Genomic DNA, 19265 nt, shown 5'->3' with positions numbered 1-19265 from the left:
TGGATATTGTCAGGTTGTGGAACAACTCATCTGAGTTTCCATTATTTCTTATGGGGAAATTCGCTTCGATATACGAGTGCTTAGGATTACAAACATGTTTCCGGAACGAATTATGCTCACAAACCAGGTTTTTACTGTAGCTGCATCCCAGGTTCCTGCTCAGGTTTATCTATGAGTAAGCTGCAAACGGGTTAATATGCCATGAAAAATAAAAATTAATTTGTCATTTTCTGCAATGATTATATATATACATATTTAACCATTTAATTTAATTATTTAGTGGTTCTCAACACGGGACAACTTTCCCCATAAGGGATATTTGAGAATCTCTGGGGACATTTTTGGTTGACACATCTTTGTGAGAGGTGTTACTGGCATCTGGTGGGTAGGGGCCAGGGGTGTTGGCGTTGCTAAGTATCTGATAATGCACAGAACACCCCACCATGACAAAGAGTTATCTGGCTGCAAATGTCAGCAATGCAGAGATTCAGAAACCGTGTGATACAACAATCAGAAATAAAAATTAAATATCCCTGAAATTACTGCGGTACACCAACACATTTGCTTTATAAATATTGATAGTTTGGGGGATTAAAGTACAATTAACTCCTTATCCTCTGTGTTTTCTCTGCTGTGTTTAATGTACTCCTTTCCTGTTTCTGATGCCTATTCTGCCCGAATTTCATTTCCTGTGTCTACATGCTGAAGACCACTGCCCTCTGATATTCCCTTCCATTTGGCTTTTTTGTGATTCTGTAAGCTTCAGAGAAAAAAAAAATTCAGATCATGACTGAGGTTAGAGAAATTCAACAATCGTTGTTTAGTTCCATTCATTCCATTTGGATTATAAGCTCATCTTCAAGCAGGGAAGGGTGTTGATGTCTCACATTTGACTGTGGCCTTGACTCTCACAGATTCTAAGCTTAAATATTATCAAATAACTCAAGGGTCCAGTATGGTAATTCCATTCAGTCTCCAGTTTTGTAAAAATAATTCAATCTTGCAGTAGGATGGTGAAAAATAGTCAAGTTAATAAATATTAATGATTAATCATATTTATACATATTTAAGCATTTTATTTAATTATTTAGTGGAAAGATAAAAAATACTAAGTTATTACACCTTGAAATCTATCAGTTCAGTCTGACAAAGCCAAATTACTTTAACAGTGTGACTATTTCCCCTGTGACTTTAAATTTTTTTTCCATTTCTTGGGGCATGAAAGTATCTCAGACCTACACGAATAGTACTGTCCATTTGATAAATACTAGCAGATACTATTTGACTGTGATTTGATACAGACCAAGACCTGTTTAAAGGAGAAAAAAATTCTACATCTTATTTTCAATACTCTGTCTTATTCCTAGGGACCTTTATATACTGTAATCAAAACAGAGTTGGCTTTAGAGCCAAAGATCTCTGTATGAGTATGGACAAATTATTTAAGTTCTCCACTCATTAGTCTCTTCATTTGTAACACTGTTCTTATACTATTCAATTAAAACATGAAATTCAGTGAAATAATGTAGGCGACACATAGCCATGAATTTCTTATCCTTGTTCAAGCCCTGAATTAAGCCCTATCAATACTAAAGTATGGATGAATTAACGCTTTACCTTGTGTGTCAAGCCAAGATAAAGCAAATGGGTAAGAACATACTCTATCCCTTTTGTGAATATCTCTGTGGTATATCCTCCTTTGATGCCTAGCTGAAATCTCACACCAGCTGGACAAAATCTCATCTGTCTTCTGAAATCCTTAATATTAATTTTCTGAAAGGCTTCTTTTATTCCAACTAGGGCTGCCCTCAGTCCTCATTTTTTAGTCGAGTTTTATGTGAAAATGTGAATTTTCATGTTTTATCTCAATGGATAAAATGTATATGTATATGGATAAAATCGTATACATATATATTCCTATATATACCTTATATCACACACACACACACACACACACACACACACACACACACCTTAGTCGAGTTAGGCTGCTGTAACAGAATACCATACATTAGGTGGCTTATAAGCAGTAGAAATTTCTCACAGTTCTGGAGTCTGGGAAATCTAAGATCAAGGCTCTGGCAGGTTTTGTTTCTAGCGAGGTTCCTATCCTGTTCGTGGAATTATTGTCTTCTCTACCTGTCCTCACAGGGTGGAAACCCTCTGGGGTCTCTTTTATAAGGGCACTAATCCCATTCATGAGAGCTCCACCCTATTTACCTAAATCACCTCCCACAGGGCCCTCCCCCATTGTTTTTGATTTCAGGAATATTACTTTATACAGTGCCTGCCCAGAATGCAGATTGGGGAATGGTAATAAATATCTTGGGAGAATTGCACATGCCTGCCACTAGTTTTACAGTCTTCTGTTTTTCATATATATGCTAACTTTCAAATACTTAAAAGACAAATCAGTGTGTTTTAATATCCCTCTGTATGGTCAAATTCAGTGATTCACAAAAGGCAGTCTTCTAGTTAATATCATGTTGAATCCTCACATCACTTCAAAGGAATTAAAATTGAAATATAGGGTGCTTAGCTGTCTCAGTTTGAAAAGCATGCAACTTTTGATCTCACTCATGAGTTTGAGTCCCATGTTGGGTGTAGAGATGACTTAAAAATAAATTTAAAACATTAAAATACAACAAAGGTCAGTAATGCACAATCAATAAACCTGATGTTAATATCTCTTTAGAGTTTTGAACTGAAAAGAAACAAAATCATATGAAAAGTATCAGGCTTTAGACATTACAAAAAACCCACTTTTTTCAGTATTAAATTTATATTCAAACAATAGCTTTTGTTGCTTCATTTATAGCATTAATTTAGGGGCACCTGGGTGGTTCGGTCAGCTGAGCACATGATTCTTGATTTGGGCTCAGGCCATGATCCCAGGATCATGGGACCAAGCCCCGAGTTGGACTCCATGCTGAGCATAGAACCTGTTTACGATTCTCTCTCTCCCCCTCTGCCTTTCTCCCTGGCTTGTGCTCTCTCTCTATATATATAAAAACTAAAAAAATAAATACAAATATAAAGCATTAATTCAGCCAACATAAAAGTCGTTAGCAAGTAAAAATGTCACATTTTGCTATAGTTATAGCCTGAGAAGGATACATACAGAAGGATGTCATTTGTTAAAAGATAGCAGTCACAGGTATTCTCTCTTTACTTTCATTTTATATTACTCTGGTCAATTTCACAGCCTCAACCAGTACTGAACAGGGAAATTGGAAAACAGCAGAATCGATTTGCAGGGTGATGTCCTATTTTCGTTTATACCTTCTTCATCAGGGTTGCTATCATTCTTGTGTTGTGTGGTATTATTATCAACAGTAGCCTGGGCACAGCTGATAACTTCTGAAAGTCATTCTCCTAAAGTAGAAGCATTTAAAAAAAAAAAAAAGAAACAAAACAAGGCAACTGTGCAATTTTCTCATTTTCCAAATTTGCTGCTTTCATAATACTTCATCTTTGCTAGAGTTTTAACATAAGGACTTTTTTCTCAAACAACCATGATTATAGCAAACTTCTTTCCTTTTGGTTCCTAGATAATTAAGTATTAAAATAATAAAGCTCTAAGTGTCTCATTTGAACTAAATATAGGTCGCTCAAGTATCTGGTTTGCTTTTTCAATTTCCATCCTTACTAAATTTTACTTTAAATTATAAATATATGAGAAAATGCTTCACAGGAAAATATAGTACTTAAGGCATTAACAAAACTGGCTTACTTCTGGGGCTGCCTTTCTAGATCGGCAGTAAGTCCTTATACAATTACAAATTAGAGCTATTTGAAAACAAAGCTGTAGACTTTGGCTGTTTAGTATCAACCCTGAAACAAAATCTCCTTTGTATTCTTAAAGATCATTGAGAATGAGTAATGTGGGACTACTGGCTCAATTTTTACATCCCCCTATTTCTTCTTCTTCTTCTTTTTTTTAATGCATTTCTGATGATGATGAAATCTTTACTATGTAATGCCATCTGCCCAGTAGAATGGAGACTATTTACAGTGTCATATAAACGGCAACCTTGCAATTATAAATGTTCACTTTTTCTCCTATTTATATTTAGATTGGCCTTTGTTCTTTGTATCCTGCCACCTAGAAATTCAGAAATTTTTGTGGGTCAAAGAATCAAAAGCTTTCTTTGAATCAATTAAACTGTATTGCCAAGTCTATTTGTTAATTAGGTGAGAATTAAATGAAAAAGAAAACTGGCCAAATTTCTTAAGGCTTAGATAGTTTATGAGGACAAAAACAAAACATAAGAAAATTAATATTTTAGGGGCGCCTGGGTGGCTGAGTTGGTTAAATGTCTGACTCTTCATTTCTGCTCAGGTCATGATCTCACAATTTTTGAGTTCAAGCCCCGTGTGGGTTCTGTGCAGACAGTGCTGAGCCTGCTTGGGGTTCTCTCTCTCCCTTTCTGCCTCTCCCCTGTTTGTGTGCAAGTGTGCACTCTCTCAAAAAATAAATAAAGATCCTTAAAAAAATAATGCATTAAAAAAAAGGAAATCAATATTTTAACATATTTGAAAAGGTTGCCAGATAAAATGCAGAGCACCCAATTAATTTTGAATTTTCGGTAACAAGTATTTTACTTATGTTGTCAATATTGCGTGTCCTCTATTTTTATTTGCCAAATCCCTAAGGATTGATGCCAGTTTTGTCTTAATACTTTCAATATGGTGAGTGAAACCTCCAGTATTTTCATAAGTCACAAAGCAACAGCACTGAGATCATAGTAAAATGGAAATTTAAAGTTCTGAGTATCAAGTTTAAATCAATTTTATCCATGCAGAACTGTGCAGACAGGGTATACAGGGTACAGTCAGGGTGTAGACATAGTGTAGACATCAATGTTTGTATATCCCAGCCCCAAGGAAATGACAATTCTTGTTAACTTGCATGGGATTATAGTATTTTGAGCTCTAAATTTTTCAGCAGAGCTAGAACCGGATTGTTTTTCATCATTCTCTTTCTTTCTCAGTCACAACTTAAGTTCTAAATCCTTTATCAAGAAGCTCAACTCTTTGATCTTTTCAGTGTTAGAAAAGCTATGCACACAGAATATCTATATCTCTACTAAGAATTCCTTCCCATTCACTCATGATACTTCCTTATGTTTCAAAGGTCTACAAATAGCACTTCCAATGTGAGGTCACCTGTGCCTTACATTTGTTTTTAAAACATTAAGTATCTATCATGTGCCAGGCACCCTGTTAGACGCTAGAAACACAAGACAAGTACATCAAAACGTGTCAACTGTAGGGGCGCCTGGGTGGCGTAGTCGGTTAAGCGTCCGACTTCAGCCAGGTCACGATCTCGCGGTCTGTGAGTTCGAGCCCCGCATCGGGCTCTGGGCCGATGGCTCGGAGCCTGGAGCCTGTTTCCGATTCTGTGTCTCCCTCTCTCTCTGCCCCTCCCCTGTTCATGCTCTGTCTCTCTCTGTCCCAAAAATAAATTAAAAACGTTGAAAAAAAAATTAAAAAAAAAAACAAAAACAAAAACGTGTCAACTGTAAAATTTCTGCTTTCTTTCCAAAGGCCTGTAGGCTATGGGGTAGATGGAACAGTAATTGTAATTCACATGGTACAGGTGAAGAGCTAAGTGCCCCAGATTTAAAAGGTCTTATCTAAGTTCACATATTTAGTAAGAAAAGAGCCAGGGCTTCAGTAATGATCCCTGGCTCAAGCTCAGGGCACCCTCCAATATTTCTTCAAAGGAAATCTCAGACTATTCAGTATCTTAACTTCTCCATTTCCCAGGAGCAAAAAGGAAAGCATCCTGAATCCCTCTAGACTGTTCACGCCCTCTTAAAAGTGGAACAGGTGTTCTCTGGGTGTTGGAGAAAAGCAAGGCATGAGTGGGAGTTAAAGATCCTGAGCAGCCGTTGTAACCAGACCAATTAATCTGTAGAAACCAGAGCACTCGGCCAAGGCGATGCTATTTCAATTGGGTGTCACAGGTGACTCATCAGAGATGGCTTGCTTTGGGGCCTCCTGATATTTTACTTCAGGGTGGAGTGTCAGATTTCCTTCCCATTTTTGGACAACAGCCCTCTTGTCCATTTCCAAATTTTTCTGGTTTCACAGCCCTCAGGCAGAGCCCGCTCTCAGACCGGAAGCTAGTCACTGGCGAGAGGTTTAGGGAATGAAGAAAAAAGGTGGAAAAAAAAAAAAAAGAGCCGGGGCCTGGAGAGGGGCCTAAAATGGGGGAAATTTGCACTTCAAGAGCTTTCCTTACCCCAGCCCCTCAGAATGACAGCTCTCCTCAGCCAGAAGACTACCTCTCCCGGCAGGCTCTGCACGCCCCACAGACACAGGCTGGCGAGTTCCCAGCTCTCCACCTCCGCCAGAACCAGCCAATAGGAATCACCGGCCTGAGCCTCCGCCCTACTCGGACCACGCGGGAGCGGGGGCAATAAAACTACATTCCCCGAAGCGCCTTGCGCACTTCATGGCCAATCGGAGCATGGAACTCGGAGGCTAGGGGCGGAGCCGGATGCATAGGCCACCCCATTGGCCAGGTGAAGCTAAGAAGAGCCGGAACCCGGGAGCGAGAGAAGCGAAATGACATTTCCTCTTTAAATAGCTGGAGCCGGGCCCCGTAGAGAAATGGCCGCGTCGGCAGGTGGGTCGTGTGGTGGCTAGGGAGGTGTGTTAGGGGGGAGGTGGGCCAGGGTCCAGGCTTAGACTGCGAGCTGAGGAGGTGGCGACGAGGAGCCGGAGAGAAGGATGGGGAGGTGGAGAGGGATGAGGGGAGGGAGGATGGATGGCGTGGAGGGCGGTGGGCGGTCCGGCTGGGCAGCGATGGGGAGGCCGGGTACCCGCCGCCACCCCGACGCGTTCATCAGGCGGTTGAGGGGGCACTGGCGGCCGCCATCCATCGAGCTTCCCTCGTGAGGCTCCTGCCCTCCGCTCTCGGCTGGGACGTTCTGGCTCTCGGCGGAGTCGCCGCAGACGCCGAGACTGTTCTGCCGGCACAGTCCCTCGGCGAGCACGGGGCTTCGGGCTCGCCGGGTTCCCGGAGGAACAGACTGGTGCTTGAACTTGCATCGCAGCCCTGTCTCTCTCCCAGATCCTACCCCGCGGTCCCTTTTGATGGTGTATGTCTCTACACATAATATGTATTTTTCTAGGGGCGGGGGGAGCGTGAACGCCGTAACTGGCTCGGAACTTCTTGTGGTTGTACGATTTTTCTCCTAGATTTAAGTAAGTCTTCCCCAACACCGAATGGGATTCCATCTTCAGACACAGCCAATGATGCCATGGACCCCTTCCATGCGTGCAGTATTCTTAAGCAACTCAAAACAATGTACGATGAAGGACAGTTGACAGACATTGTAGTGGAAGTGGATCACGGGAAAACATTTTCCTGTCATAGAAACGTTCTTGCTGCAATCAGCCCTTACTTCAGGTATGATGATGGTAGAAACTTCTGTCGATGTCCGCACGGAGTTCCCTTTGTCCCTCAGTATTGCCCACTTGATTATAAAACGGAGGTGAGACGATGAAACGAAACCCACGAGTTTGTTTCCTTAGAAGAAGTAACAGGCCCTATTTTATTAAGCCCTTGTTTTTGACTTGATGGATTCTTCTAGAATTCAGGTGGTTGGTTTTTAAGCGAGTGAATATATTTTTGTTTGTTTCCGGCAAATAACTACAAAATCTAGAATTGTGCTGCTCAGCATGGCCGCCACAGGCCACATGCAGCTCTTTAAACGTCATTGTTTTAAATTAAATAAAATAAAAAATTCAGTGCCTCAGGCAAACTAACCACATTTCAAGTGCTCAGTAGCCACATGGAGGTAGGAGCTGCCAGCTGTATAACCCAGATAAAAGTTTGGGTGGACAGTGCTGATCTAGTATTTGTTCCAAAACTCCAACCATGACACATATTTCTCCGGTGCCGGTAACTCTTAGAATGTAAAACTTACTAGCACGTTCCTTGGGAAACAAATTACCATTCGGTAGTTTGTTTTAACGCCACAGGGGTCAAAGCAATGACATAAAATGAATGAAATACAGTTTCTGCGTTATCTTAGGCTCCAGACTCATGATCGTTTCCAAGATTTCCAGAAGTGTTTTTAACGTGAAGTTTTCATTTTCATCGCATTCTTCTTTGGGTATCAAAAAGTTACAGCAGTACAGTTTTAAAACCTGGATCTGACAAAGAATTTCCTACTTTAAGACAAGATCACTGATACAGACAGTTTCCTGCTTGAGTTTAACTTCCTTGGTTTCAAGGGCTCATTTTTTGAAGCCTTTCAGTGTTCACTAATAGTGTCTGAAAGACAGTGAACTAATTTTCTCAACTACGGTCTGAAAGTGCTGTTTTTCTTTTTCAGGGTGCTTTTCAGTGTAGCGTTCCAGACCGTAGTTTCTGGTTCCTCTTTCTCAGAATACTGGGTTAAATATAGTCGCTTCATAGCCTGATGCTTATGATGTAACCATTAAGACTTGCCTAGGGATAGGTCATCGGACTGTTAAGTATTAACCATCATGAGGCAGTGAGCTGGAAGGGAAAAAGAAGAAAATGATATGCACAGAAGGTAGGAAGTTGGGCCTGGTAATGGAAACTGCCTGGGGAGATTTGCTTGTCCGGACTCTCTGTTAGATATGGTTAGTTCATCCATGGATTTAAATATATGTCCCGGTTACTACTGATCAAATTCTGGGCTAAGCTTACTTTACCTACATTGTTTTATATGTCTTCACAGTCCTGTCTCTGTACAGTTATTTCCATTTTAAATGTGAAAAACTGAGATTCGGGGAGGTTAAATGAACTGCCTGAGTCATCCATCTACTAAGTGGCAGAGGCTGGATTTGATTCTAGAGCCAAGCTTCTTAGTCACTATCATGACTTTTAACAAACAGGAGTGGGTCCTCTTTGAAGTTGCCTTTCAGAAATTTCTATTGTATGTTAAATTTGAATAGTTAAAAAAAATTGAAACTTGAAAGTGAAAATGTCTATATTTTATACTGAAATTTTATACTCTGGCTTGTATCATTTAAATTTTATACTTAATTAAAATTAGTTTTGAAGACTTGGACTAATCACCTTAAAAGAAATATGCTATAGTAGATTTTCTTAATTATAAGAAATTAAGGAAATGCTTGGAAAAGTTTCTAAGCATAAGAGAGGTGAATTCAGATGAAGGTATTTGGCTAGAAAACTTAAGGATTAGGTTCTTATCTCTTGCAAGAGCTATTTGTACAGAAATTTCTTGGCACTGGTGCTGCTCCTTATGTGAAATCGAGGAAGACATACTTAATAGTTTCTAAGTCTTGCATCACTGGTGGAAAAATAAGAATAGCTTGAAATCTGGCATGGTTGTGTCATGATCCCAGTGACCTGTCAGAATTAAAATTTGCATGATTATTAGAAACTTTCTGCTGCTCAGGATTTTGTGTGAGGAAATGCTCCATCTTTATGTGGCATTTCCAGAAAGAACCTAGTAGAACAGAGAACTCATCAGGTGTCACACTGCTCCTGTGTGTGAGGCCAGCCTATTCAAGTCAGTAGAGTTCCCATGATAAAGGGGTATGTGGTAATGTTCTCCTTTGGGAGTTAATCTTTGCCTAATGAAAGGCTTTATTTTTCTTTTTAATTGGTAGCTGTATAGCTGGGTGTTTCAGCACCTGAACTGGAAAACCAGCTCCTACATTGGGACATCTAGTTTTCACTCATGAAAAAAAAGCCCATTTGATCTTAAACTTAAGATTTACATTGTAGACGTCAAAATAGGACTCAGAGATGGTGAACCCAGGCAGCAAGCTGGGTCCTTGTACCCAGGTATATACCCAGTGTTTCTCATTGTATCTCAAAAGTAACTAGTTAAGGATGTTTTTTTACAACCTAGCATTGTAAAATGAGAAGGGCCTAGAACTGTATCAACAACTTTATCACAAATGTTAGGTTGATTTCTTCAATAGACATCTATTAAGCACCCAAGGGCAAACAGCCCTTTTCTTAAAATCTTTTTCAAAGAACCTTGATTTGATTTTTGTATTTAATTTTAACAGCAGTCCAGGAAGAAGCCTTAAAGGAGGGGAAAAAAAGGCAAATGATGTGTATACACGACTAATAACACTTAAATACAGAGTCAGACTTTTGACTACTTAATATTTTGGCCAAGAAGAGCCCACAAATGCAGATATTTACAATAAATAAATAAATAAATAAATAAATAAATAAATAGGTAAGTAAGTAAATAAGAAAGTCTGCTTTCAAAGGCAAAAGCTTGGGATTTTCAAAACCGTCATCTCCAAAGAATTAATTCTTAAACTCTCTTTAGAAGTACGTATCATGGGGCACTGGGTGACTCAGTCGGTTAAGCGTCCGACTTCGGCTCAGGTCATGATTTCACAGTCCATGAGTTCGAACCCTGTGTCGGGCTCTGTGCTGACAGCTCAGAGCCTGGAGCCTGTTTCAGATTCTGTGTCTCCCTCTCTCTCTGCTCCTCCCCTGTTCATGCTCTGTCTCTCTCTGTCTCAAAAATAAATAAACGTTAAAAAAAAAGTACACATTATATTGAGCCTACTATAATCTATTTATATTCAGATATACCTGGGTAAAATATGGTACCTTTGAGAAAACTGAGTATATTTCTTTAAGCAAAGGTTTTCACACTGTCGAAGGAAAAGTGAAGTGATGTTCTTTATATTCCTTATAATGATGAAGGAAGCATTCAAAAGATAAAGGGAGTAGGTAGACAATATGAACTTCTGAAGAACATCCTGTTTTTCTGAGATGAAATTTTTAAAGATCTATTTTGGGGACAAGTTGCCTTGTACATTTCCACTGAGACATGAAAAGTTTAATCAATCTATATATGCCAGTGTGTTACATTGACACCCTCTATGCGTTCTTAAATTTTCTTACTGGTCTGGTGAGTTAAGATCTCAAGTCCCTAAGGCAACTGATAAGAAGGTTGGATAGGGACTCCAAGGAAAGTAAGGTGTCCTGGAATATTTCATGGCATCTTTTGGTGTGCTTTATTTAGGTATATTCTTTTTCTCAGAGTTGGCATAAAGGGGACTGGCCCTCAGAGTAGGATTTTGGAGATTAACCAGGCTAAATCCTTATGCTAGATGATCAACTTTTACCCCCATTCAGAGTATCAGGAAACACATTAGGAAATTTTTTTCCGTTACAAAGGTTATCTCTGTGGTAACTGTATACCTCCAAAAATTTGCCACCATAATTTTTATATGGAACGCAGATATACTATTAACCACTCTTTCCTTCCTAGATCCATGTTCACTAGCGGCCTTACAGAAAGTACTCAAAAAGAAGTTCGAATAGTTGGTGTTGAAGCTGAATCCATGGATTTGGTGTTGAACTATGCCTACACCTCCAGAGTTGTTCTGACAGAGGCCAATGTTCAAGCCTTGTTCACTGCAGCTAGCATCTTCCAGATTCCTTCCATCCAAGACCAATGTGCTAAGTATATGATCAGTCATTTGGACCCGCAGAATTCTATTGGGGTCTTCATCTTTGCTGATCATTATGGTCATCAGGAACTTGGAGATCGATCAAAAGAATACATTCGTAAGAAGTTTCTGTGTGTCACCAAAGAACAAGAGTTTCTCCAGCTGACAAAAGACCAACTGATAAGTATATTAGACAGTGATGATTTAAACGTAGACCGAGAAGAGCATGTTTATGAAAGCATCGTAAGGTGGTTTGAACATGAACAGGATGAAAGAGAAGGGCACCTTCCAGAAATTTTTGCCAAATGCATACGTTTTCCTCTGATGGAGGATGCCTTTATAGAGAAAATTCCACCTCAGTTTGCACAGGCTATAGCCAAAAGCTATGTAGAAAAGGGCCCATCCAGTACCAATGGCTGCACACAGAGACTTGGAATGACTGCCTCCGAAATGATCATATGTTTTGATGCTGCCCACAAACACTCAGGAAAGAAGCAAACAGTGCCTTGTCTAGATACAGTCACAGGAAGAGTGTTTAAACTATGCAAACCACCAAATGATCTAAGAGAAGTGGGGATTCTCGTATCACCAGACAATGACATTTACATTGCAGGAGGGTACAGGCCGAGCAGCAGCGAGGTCTCCATCGACCATAAGGCAGAAAATGATTTCTGGATGTATGACCATTCCACCAACAGGTGGCTCTCCAAGCCCCCCCTGCTGCGAGCGAGAATAGGCTGCAAACTGGTGTATTGCTGTGGTAAGATGTATGCGATTGGAGGTCGTGTTTACGAAGGTGATGGGAGAAACTCACTAAAATCGGTGGAGTGCTACGATAGCAGAGAGAATTGTTGGACCAGCGTTTGTGCGATGCCTGTTGCCATGGAGTTTCATAATGCTGTGGAGTACAAAGAGAAGATCTATGTCTTACAGGGTAGGTGCCTGAGTGGTTTATTCTCCATGAGAGGGTAGCAGAATAACCTACTTTTATTAAAACAGGTGCTTGTTCTTGTTCACTGGGGACTTCCTCTGGCTTTCTTACCGTAATCTGTTGGTGGGAACAGTCTATTCTAGAAAGGATGTTTAAAGACCATCAGCTTTTGAATCCACAAAGGCAGGCATCTTTAAATGAGCCTGTAAGTTTTTATGTTCTTACTGTGTTTTGACATCATGTAGAATAAGTATTTTTCAAAACAATCTGATAAGTATTAGTTTGGCCTTCTGGGGAAAACTATTTCAGAGCCGTTTTTAAGACTTTAAGAGAGCAAGTCTGATACATGTCTTTTTACTCTTCCATAACACATAATCAAGAGATGTAGCAACTACTTTTTATGGAACTTAGTGGATTAGTTTGAAAGAGAAAAACAAACAAAGAATTTTGTGATCAACCTTAGGATTGCCAAGGTCATGAAACGGATTTATAAAGAGTTTGAAATTGCAGTCTTTAGATTTTAATTTCACCGCAGTGTGTGATACCTTTCAAAATATGTTTTTAAGCTTTTTCAGTGAAAAACTTGGGATGCCACTTTTTCTTGCGTTTGCTATTACAGATGAAGAGGGACTATCAAATCGACTTAGCTTTAAACATTTTTTTTGTTTGAACTACGGAAGGCTAGGACTCTGGTAAAGATGATGTAGCAGCAGTAGTAGAAAGAACGACCAAGTGAGTAGAAATAAGATAATTTATCGAAGGTTCTAATTGGTGATAAATAATGTTTTCCCTGTGTTCGGTTTCGTAGACATTTTAGTCGCTTGGATGTTGAATGCGATGATGGTACTACCAACGTCTTTATTCCTCTTCCTGTGTTTCTTAATTGCTTATACATGTTTTCCTCACACTGTTACTTTAATAAAATAAGAAAAAAGGGATGATTCTGTATAGATACATAAGATTTTTTTCGCTGTTACACCATTAAAAAAATATATTCTTTGCTGTCATCCTTATTTGACACAAAATGCCTGAACCCATTTGTTTAAACTTCAATATCATTTTAATTCTCCAAAAGGAGTATTAACTAACTAGTATCTTATTTTAGTTAAATAGGAACATGGGCATGGATAGGTTTATTGGTCTTGCTGAATAATGGAATATAAGAATGGACACATAACCTGTCCAGTATGGTTGCATAGGTTATATCCTCCAATATGATGAAGATTTCTCTACATATATTTTGGTCTTGCTGGCTAACCAGTTAGTTGGTAGAGATATAATTAATTAAGAGATTCCCAGTTGTAAGGTAAAGGTTATGTATTAATGTAAATACTAAAGCAAAGTAACAATGAATTAACAGAATTTTCAGGGCTGGAATGAACATTGTTTAACCTGAGATTATGTTTTATGTAAGAGGAATCTGAGACTCTAAAAGTTTTTTTAATTGCCTTTCACTGGTTAAGCTTTTAAAGAGGACTTTAGATTTTAAAAATTTACTTTGTTTGTCATCTTTCCTTTTTATAAGAAATTTGTAGGGGGTGTCTGGGTGGCTCAGTAGTTAGGCATCTGACTCTGATTTTGGCTCAGGTCACAATCTCACGGTTCATGAGTTTGAGCCCTGCATCAGGCTTTTGCTGACAGCCCGGAGCCTGCTTGGGATTCTATCTCTACCTCTCTCTCTGCCCCTCCCCTTCTCATGCTGTCCCTCTCTCAAAAAAAAAAAAAAAAAAAAAAAAAAAAAATTGGAGAGAGGTAGTACACATTAGTTTTAATTTCTTTTTCTTTTCTTTTTTTAAACATGTTTATTTATTTTTGAGAGAGAGAGTATGAGCAAGGGTGGGGCAGAGAGAGGATCTGAAGTGGGCTCTGGGCTGAGAGGGAGATCATGAGGTCATGACCTGAGCCACAGTCAGAGGCTTTACTGACTGAGCCACCCAGGCGCCCCAGAAAGTTTTCATTTCTATTGTCTTTATTAAGAATCCTGTTAAGGGGCGCCTGGGTGGCTCATTCGGTTAAGTATCCGACTTCGGCTCAGGTCATGATCTCTCGGTCCGTGGGTTCGAGCCCCGCATCGGGCTCTGTGCTGACAGCTCAGAGCCTGGAGCCTGTTTCGGATTCTGTGTCTCCCTCTCTCTCTGACCCTCCCCCGTTCATGCTCTGTCTCTCTCTGTCTCAAAAATAAATAAACATGAAAAAAAAAATTAAAAAAGAATTCTGTTAAAAGTCAGTGAGGGTAGGTGATATGCAACCAAAAGGTGGTAGTTTAAGAAGCTCCTCTAAGAAAAATGGAAATTATAGTGTCACTACTACTGAGTAGTCCGTTAAATCTGTAGATAAGAGTAAATCTAGTTCAGTTTTCAAGGGGAAGCTCAATTTAGAAGTAGGTATTTCTAATCTAAACAAAGCCTCTTTATATAAATAAAGTTGACATAAATAGTCAGAAGCTTATGCTGTACTATGTGTGGCTATTGGAGTATCATATAGTCTGTTCATAAAGGGTCCAGATTTTTAAATCAAGGATTTTATACAAATGTTATAGTTAGCCAAACTCTTGTAAATCTTCGCTAGTTAAATTCATGCGGACATTTTTATATTGGCAGTCTGTCTCCGCACACCCTTTTGTTATCAAAATAGAATTAAAAGTGACCCAAATTCAACTCCATGAAATGTATGTTTTCTATCCTGTTAAAGCCATGTTTTTTTCTCTTAAGTATTTGTCTTTGCATTACGGCAGTGCTAAAGTAAACATATCCATGGCCTGTAGACACACATCTGAACAATTCCGTGTGCTGCCTTCTAATTAAGTAATTAGCACATAAATGTATAGTGGTTTGTTCATGATGAAGCTGTATACATACTCTGATTGTACTGGCTAACCATTAGTAATTATGCTTTTTTAGAGCTGGCTTAAAATAAATTTTCTGAAATATACCATTGGGTAGAATAAATGGAGCCAAGCTCTCAATTCTTATTCTGTCTTCAAGTCAAAGTAACTCCTTCTCCCTCCCTATTTCGAACCCCTCCCCAATTCAGGTTGACTATAATATTACGTGTTATGTTCTGCCATGGAATGAAGACATTTTAAACTATTTTATACTATATAATGTATCTCTGGAGATTATACAAGAAATCTTTTAGAAAGTGAAATATTTAGAAAATTAGGCTCTTCAACATAACAAAAAGACACATGTAAATATAAATATATATATATATATATATATATATATATATATATATATATATATTCTTGTTTTTCTTTCTGTTTTTTTAGGAGAATTTTTCCTCTTCTATGAGCCTCAAAAAGACTACTGGGGTTTTTTAACCCCCATGACTGTGCCTAGAATCCAGGGCTTAGCAGCTGTATACAAGGACTCTATCTACTACATAGCTGGAACCTGTGGAAATCATCAACGTATGTTCACTGTAGAAGCCTATGATATTGAGCTCAATAAATGGACTCGGAAGAAGGACTTTCCATGTGATGAGTCCATAAATCCGTACCTTAAACTGGTACTTTTCCAGAATAAACTCCATTTATTTGTTCGAGCTACTCAAGTGACCGTTGAAGAACATGTCTTCAGAACCAGCAGGAAAAATTCCCTTTACCAATATGACGACGTCACTGACCAGTGGATGAAAGTGTACGAGACCCCAGATCGTCTCTGGGACCTTGGCCGGCATTTTGAATGTGCTGTTGCTAAACTCTATCCTCAGTGTCTTCAGAAAGTACTTTAATGAGTAGCAGGCCTTAGTGAGCTCACTGGCATCTTGGGCTTGGGGAAACAATGATACAAGAAGTGCTGTCAGTATTTAAGAAGCTGAGAGAGTTTATATATGGCAATGGGTGCTCTTAAAGATTATGGTGTAGGAGGGATTTCTTTTCATCCTTGTGATGTTTTCATTTCATTAAGCAAAAGGTAACAAAGTGCAATTATCAGCATTTTTTTTTTTTTCTGGTATAAAAGTAATCCTTTTCATTATAGAATTTTGTGATAATTCGTCACTGAGATACCAGATGAATCAACAACTATGCACTCTTTTAAGAGCAGTTAGGGTATTATTGGTCAGAGACATCCAAACTAGTTTGATGTGACTTTTTATTTTAAATACGGGTAAAAATTTGAGGCAATATCACTAGGACTTTAGCTGTGACCTCTCCAACACAGAGAAGCACTAACTTAGACCCTCATTCTTAGTATGTATATATATATATGTATATACATACACACACACACATTTGTGTACTGTTTTCAAGTGTACTGAGATTTAAATATGTTATTAGAGTAGGCTGAAGGAAAACAAATACGTCTTAGAGCTTTTCGTCTGATTGTTTCCTATTTCCCACGGAAGTTTAAGTTAAGTTTTTAGTAGTTTTTTTGTTGATAACTTTTTCGTGTGCTCACACTGTCTCATTATTTACAAATCCCAAAAAGGGCTTAAATTCACAGGTGGCTGGTGCTGGTATAAGTGAATTCATGTGTATACCTAGATAGGTTTAAATTGTCTGAGCCTATGCTTACCTTTCACATTGGCCTGTTAGTTTTGTGGCATCGTACTTTACCTGTTGAACTCTTGTGATTTCACAGGATTCTCTGCCTACATGACAGCAAGATATCTAACTGGACTCAGAATAGTGAGAACATTACTCTCAGTTTGCACTAACACGGGCCATTTTGTTGCCTGACCTCCTTTTCCATCCTCCACCTGTCCCTTCATTATCGGTACAGTGAAAGTTAACTTATTTCTCTTCTGCACAGAGCATAATGTGAAGTTTTACACCTGCTTTTACATTTTTGTTTTCCAGAAACATGGAACTCCTTCGGTGGTCTAATTTAATGGCTTTTAAGTTACATATGACCATTAAAACCTCACTTTTTTTTTTTTTTCCATTTTTTGCACTTAATAGTAATGTATTTTTTTACATTGCAAACCTTGTTCTAGCTGAAGGTGACTGAGAAGGAAAAGGGTGAGTGAGTAGAACCATAGCATTATAGGTACTAAATCTCTTTTCATATTGAACGGATGAATTTCTAACAGTCAGTTAGTTATTAACATAAAGGACAAACCAAGTCATTGGTCATACCTAAGGTGGATATTTGGATCAGTAACTTGTTTTTTACTATGCCTAGAATAATTGATAAAAAGTAGATGGATAGCCCGGAGTCTGTCCTCAAGTAGAATATTTTGATTCTCTTAAGGAAAACAAACTGGCATGGTTTGTATTAGAAACTCTTGCACAAATTGTCATGTGATACTGTGAAACAAATTTAAAACATTGCCTCTTTGCCTCACATACCTCGTTTTTCAGAAACTTTCCAAACGGCTTGTCCTTGACCTCTGCAAGTAAGGAACGTTTTCTGAAGCAGAATTTAAAGTGGACAGCATTTATAGAATTAACATTTTAAAATCAAGTCTTGGGGAAGTTGGATATGTGGTTTCTTATTGGCCTTGATAGTATGTCTATAATCTCTTTATAAACTTTGTCAACCACTTGTTTTTCTCTCTCTCTAGTTTTTCTTCTCTTTTCCTTTATCTACATGCTGATTGGGGGCTTTTGCTGTGAGTGTTTTGAAGCATCTTTACAGTGTTGCATCGCAGACGGGAGGACAAGACAAAAATCCCTAACTTTTGCAAGAGATGTTCATGTAATTTATTTTTGGAAGCTTTGTTGAATACCTTAAGATTTCCTGCCGCTTCTTGACAATCTTCTGTGTTTATTTAGAACAATGTGTTACTTGAAAACATGACATAGAACAGTGAGTTAGCAATTTACACGTGCTGTGTGACATATAGGGGTACAATATACTGTGGTCAATTCTGCAGTAGGTTTATTCCGTTCATCTGCACAACAGTCGATCCTTTGCTATAACAATTTATATCGGGGGTGTGATCTAAGTATAGTGTGTCAAAGCCAAGGCTTAGAATTTGCTACAGGAGTAGAATATATATTGAATTTTGTACGAAGAACTATTTGTTTAAATTATATAACTGGGATATTTTGCCACTTTTAAAATGATTTCAGAAGAGGTCCTAGAAAACTAAGATTAGTAATTTGTGTGGGTATGTGTTTAGATATTTAAGGTACATTTGCATAGGATGATGAGAATAAAAGTAAAAGGCACAATGGGGACTACAGAATTAAAATCTAGGCTAACATATGCCAGTCCCACTTGAACTTCGTTTTTGCATTTGAAGAATGTATGTAGCACTTTCCTCTGTATTTTTTACACATTGGAAACTGGACTTGGTGTAACTGTGTTATAGGAAAGTAGAAACTGTATTCTTTATTTTCCATCTTTGTTTTCTGTTATCCTGCAAAGATGATGCTTAAGCATCAGGCTGATTTCATGGGTGCATGAAGAAAAGAGGGTGTGCTCTGCAAGGAATCAGATTCCCGACGTGAAGCAGTTTAAAATGGCATTCAATGTTCAGTGCTCAGGTATGTAGTTAAGTACTGTAGTCCTTTGGGGGCAAATGTGTAGATATTTTTAAACATTTTGCCATAATTGCACAATTTTTTGCATTTTTACCTGATGGCATTGTTTCTTATAATAAAACCTTTTCTGATTAAAAACTACCATTGTTGTAACTGGACCTCTGACTAGGGAGTTGTACAGAATTAAAATTTGGTGAAAAACATGAAATACCTTCTGTCGTAGTAGAATGGAATAAGATTTTAATCTCTCAAATATTTGGCCTCTGAGACAAAATGAACTACTTCATATCACCTTATATAATGCTCTTTAAACTCCAAAGCAAGCTTGCTTATGTCATTAATACCTTGGATGCGTTTGTTCTGGCCTGAACTTTTGTTATTCCACTCCTCTGTCACACACCTCACATCCAATCCATCAGAAAATTCTGTCACCTCTTCCTTCAAAATATACCTACA

General features: G+C 38.5%; 1 protein-coding gene across 2 annotated transcripts; it reads left to right on the top strand.

Annotated features, from left to right (window-relative positions):
- The first annotated feature begins 6527 nt into the window (after positions 1 to 6527).
- KBTBD8 (kelch repeat and BTB domain containing 8) lies at positions 6528 to 18950 on the top strand. 2 transcript variants are annotated; one of them, XM_058726240.1, is made up of 4 exons: positions 6528 to 6637; positions 7213 to 7423; positions 11262 to 12376; positions 15645 to 18950. In XM_058726240.1, the coding sequence occupies exons 1-4, from the start codon at positions 6622 to 6624 to the stop codon at positions 16106 to 16108; spliced, it is 1806 nt and encodes a 601-aa protein (XP_058582223.1). In that variant the 5' UTR covers positions 6528 to 6621; the 3' UTR covers positions 16109 to 18950. The 2 variants fall into 2 exon arrangements, with proteins under 2 accessions (XP_058582223.1, XP_058582224.1); XM_058726241.1 differs by lacking the exon at positions 7213 to 7423 and having other exon boundaries at positions 6557 to 6637.
- Positions 18951 to 19265: the final 315 nt, after the last annotated feature.

The sequence above is a fragment of the Neofelis nebulosa genome, chromosome 4 (assembly GCF_028018385.1).
Source record: "Neofelis nebulosa isolate mNeoNeb1 chromosome 4, mNeoNeb1.pri, whole genome shotgun sequence".
NCBI lineage: Eukaryota > Metazoa > Chordata > Mammalia > Carnivora > Felidae > Neofelis > Neofelis nebulosa.
This window is presented reverse-complemented; position numbering and strand designations above follow the sequence as displayed.

What these genes read in the sequence shown, in the direction of transcription:
- KBTBD8 (XM_058726240.1), top strand. An exon ending in GCAATCAGCCCTTACTTCAG is followed by an intron (nt 7,424 to 11,261) that starts GTATGATGATGG and finishes TTTCCTTCCTAG; the next exon opens with ATCCATGTTCACTAGCGGCC. An exon ending in GAAGATCTATGTCTTACAGG is followed by an intron (nt 12,377 to 15,644) that starts GTAGGTGCCTGA and finishes CTGTTTTTTTAG; the next exon opens with GAGAATTTTTCCTCTTCTAT.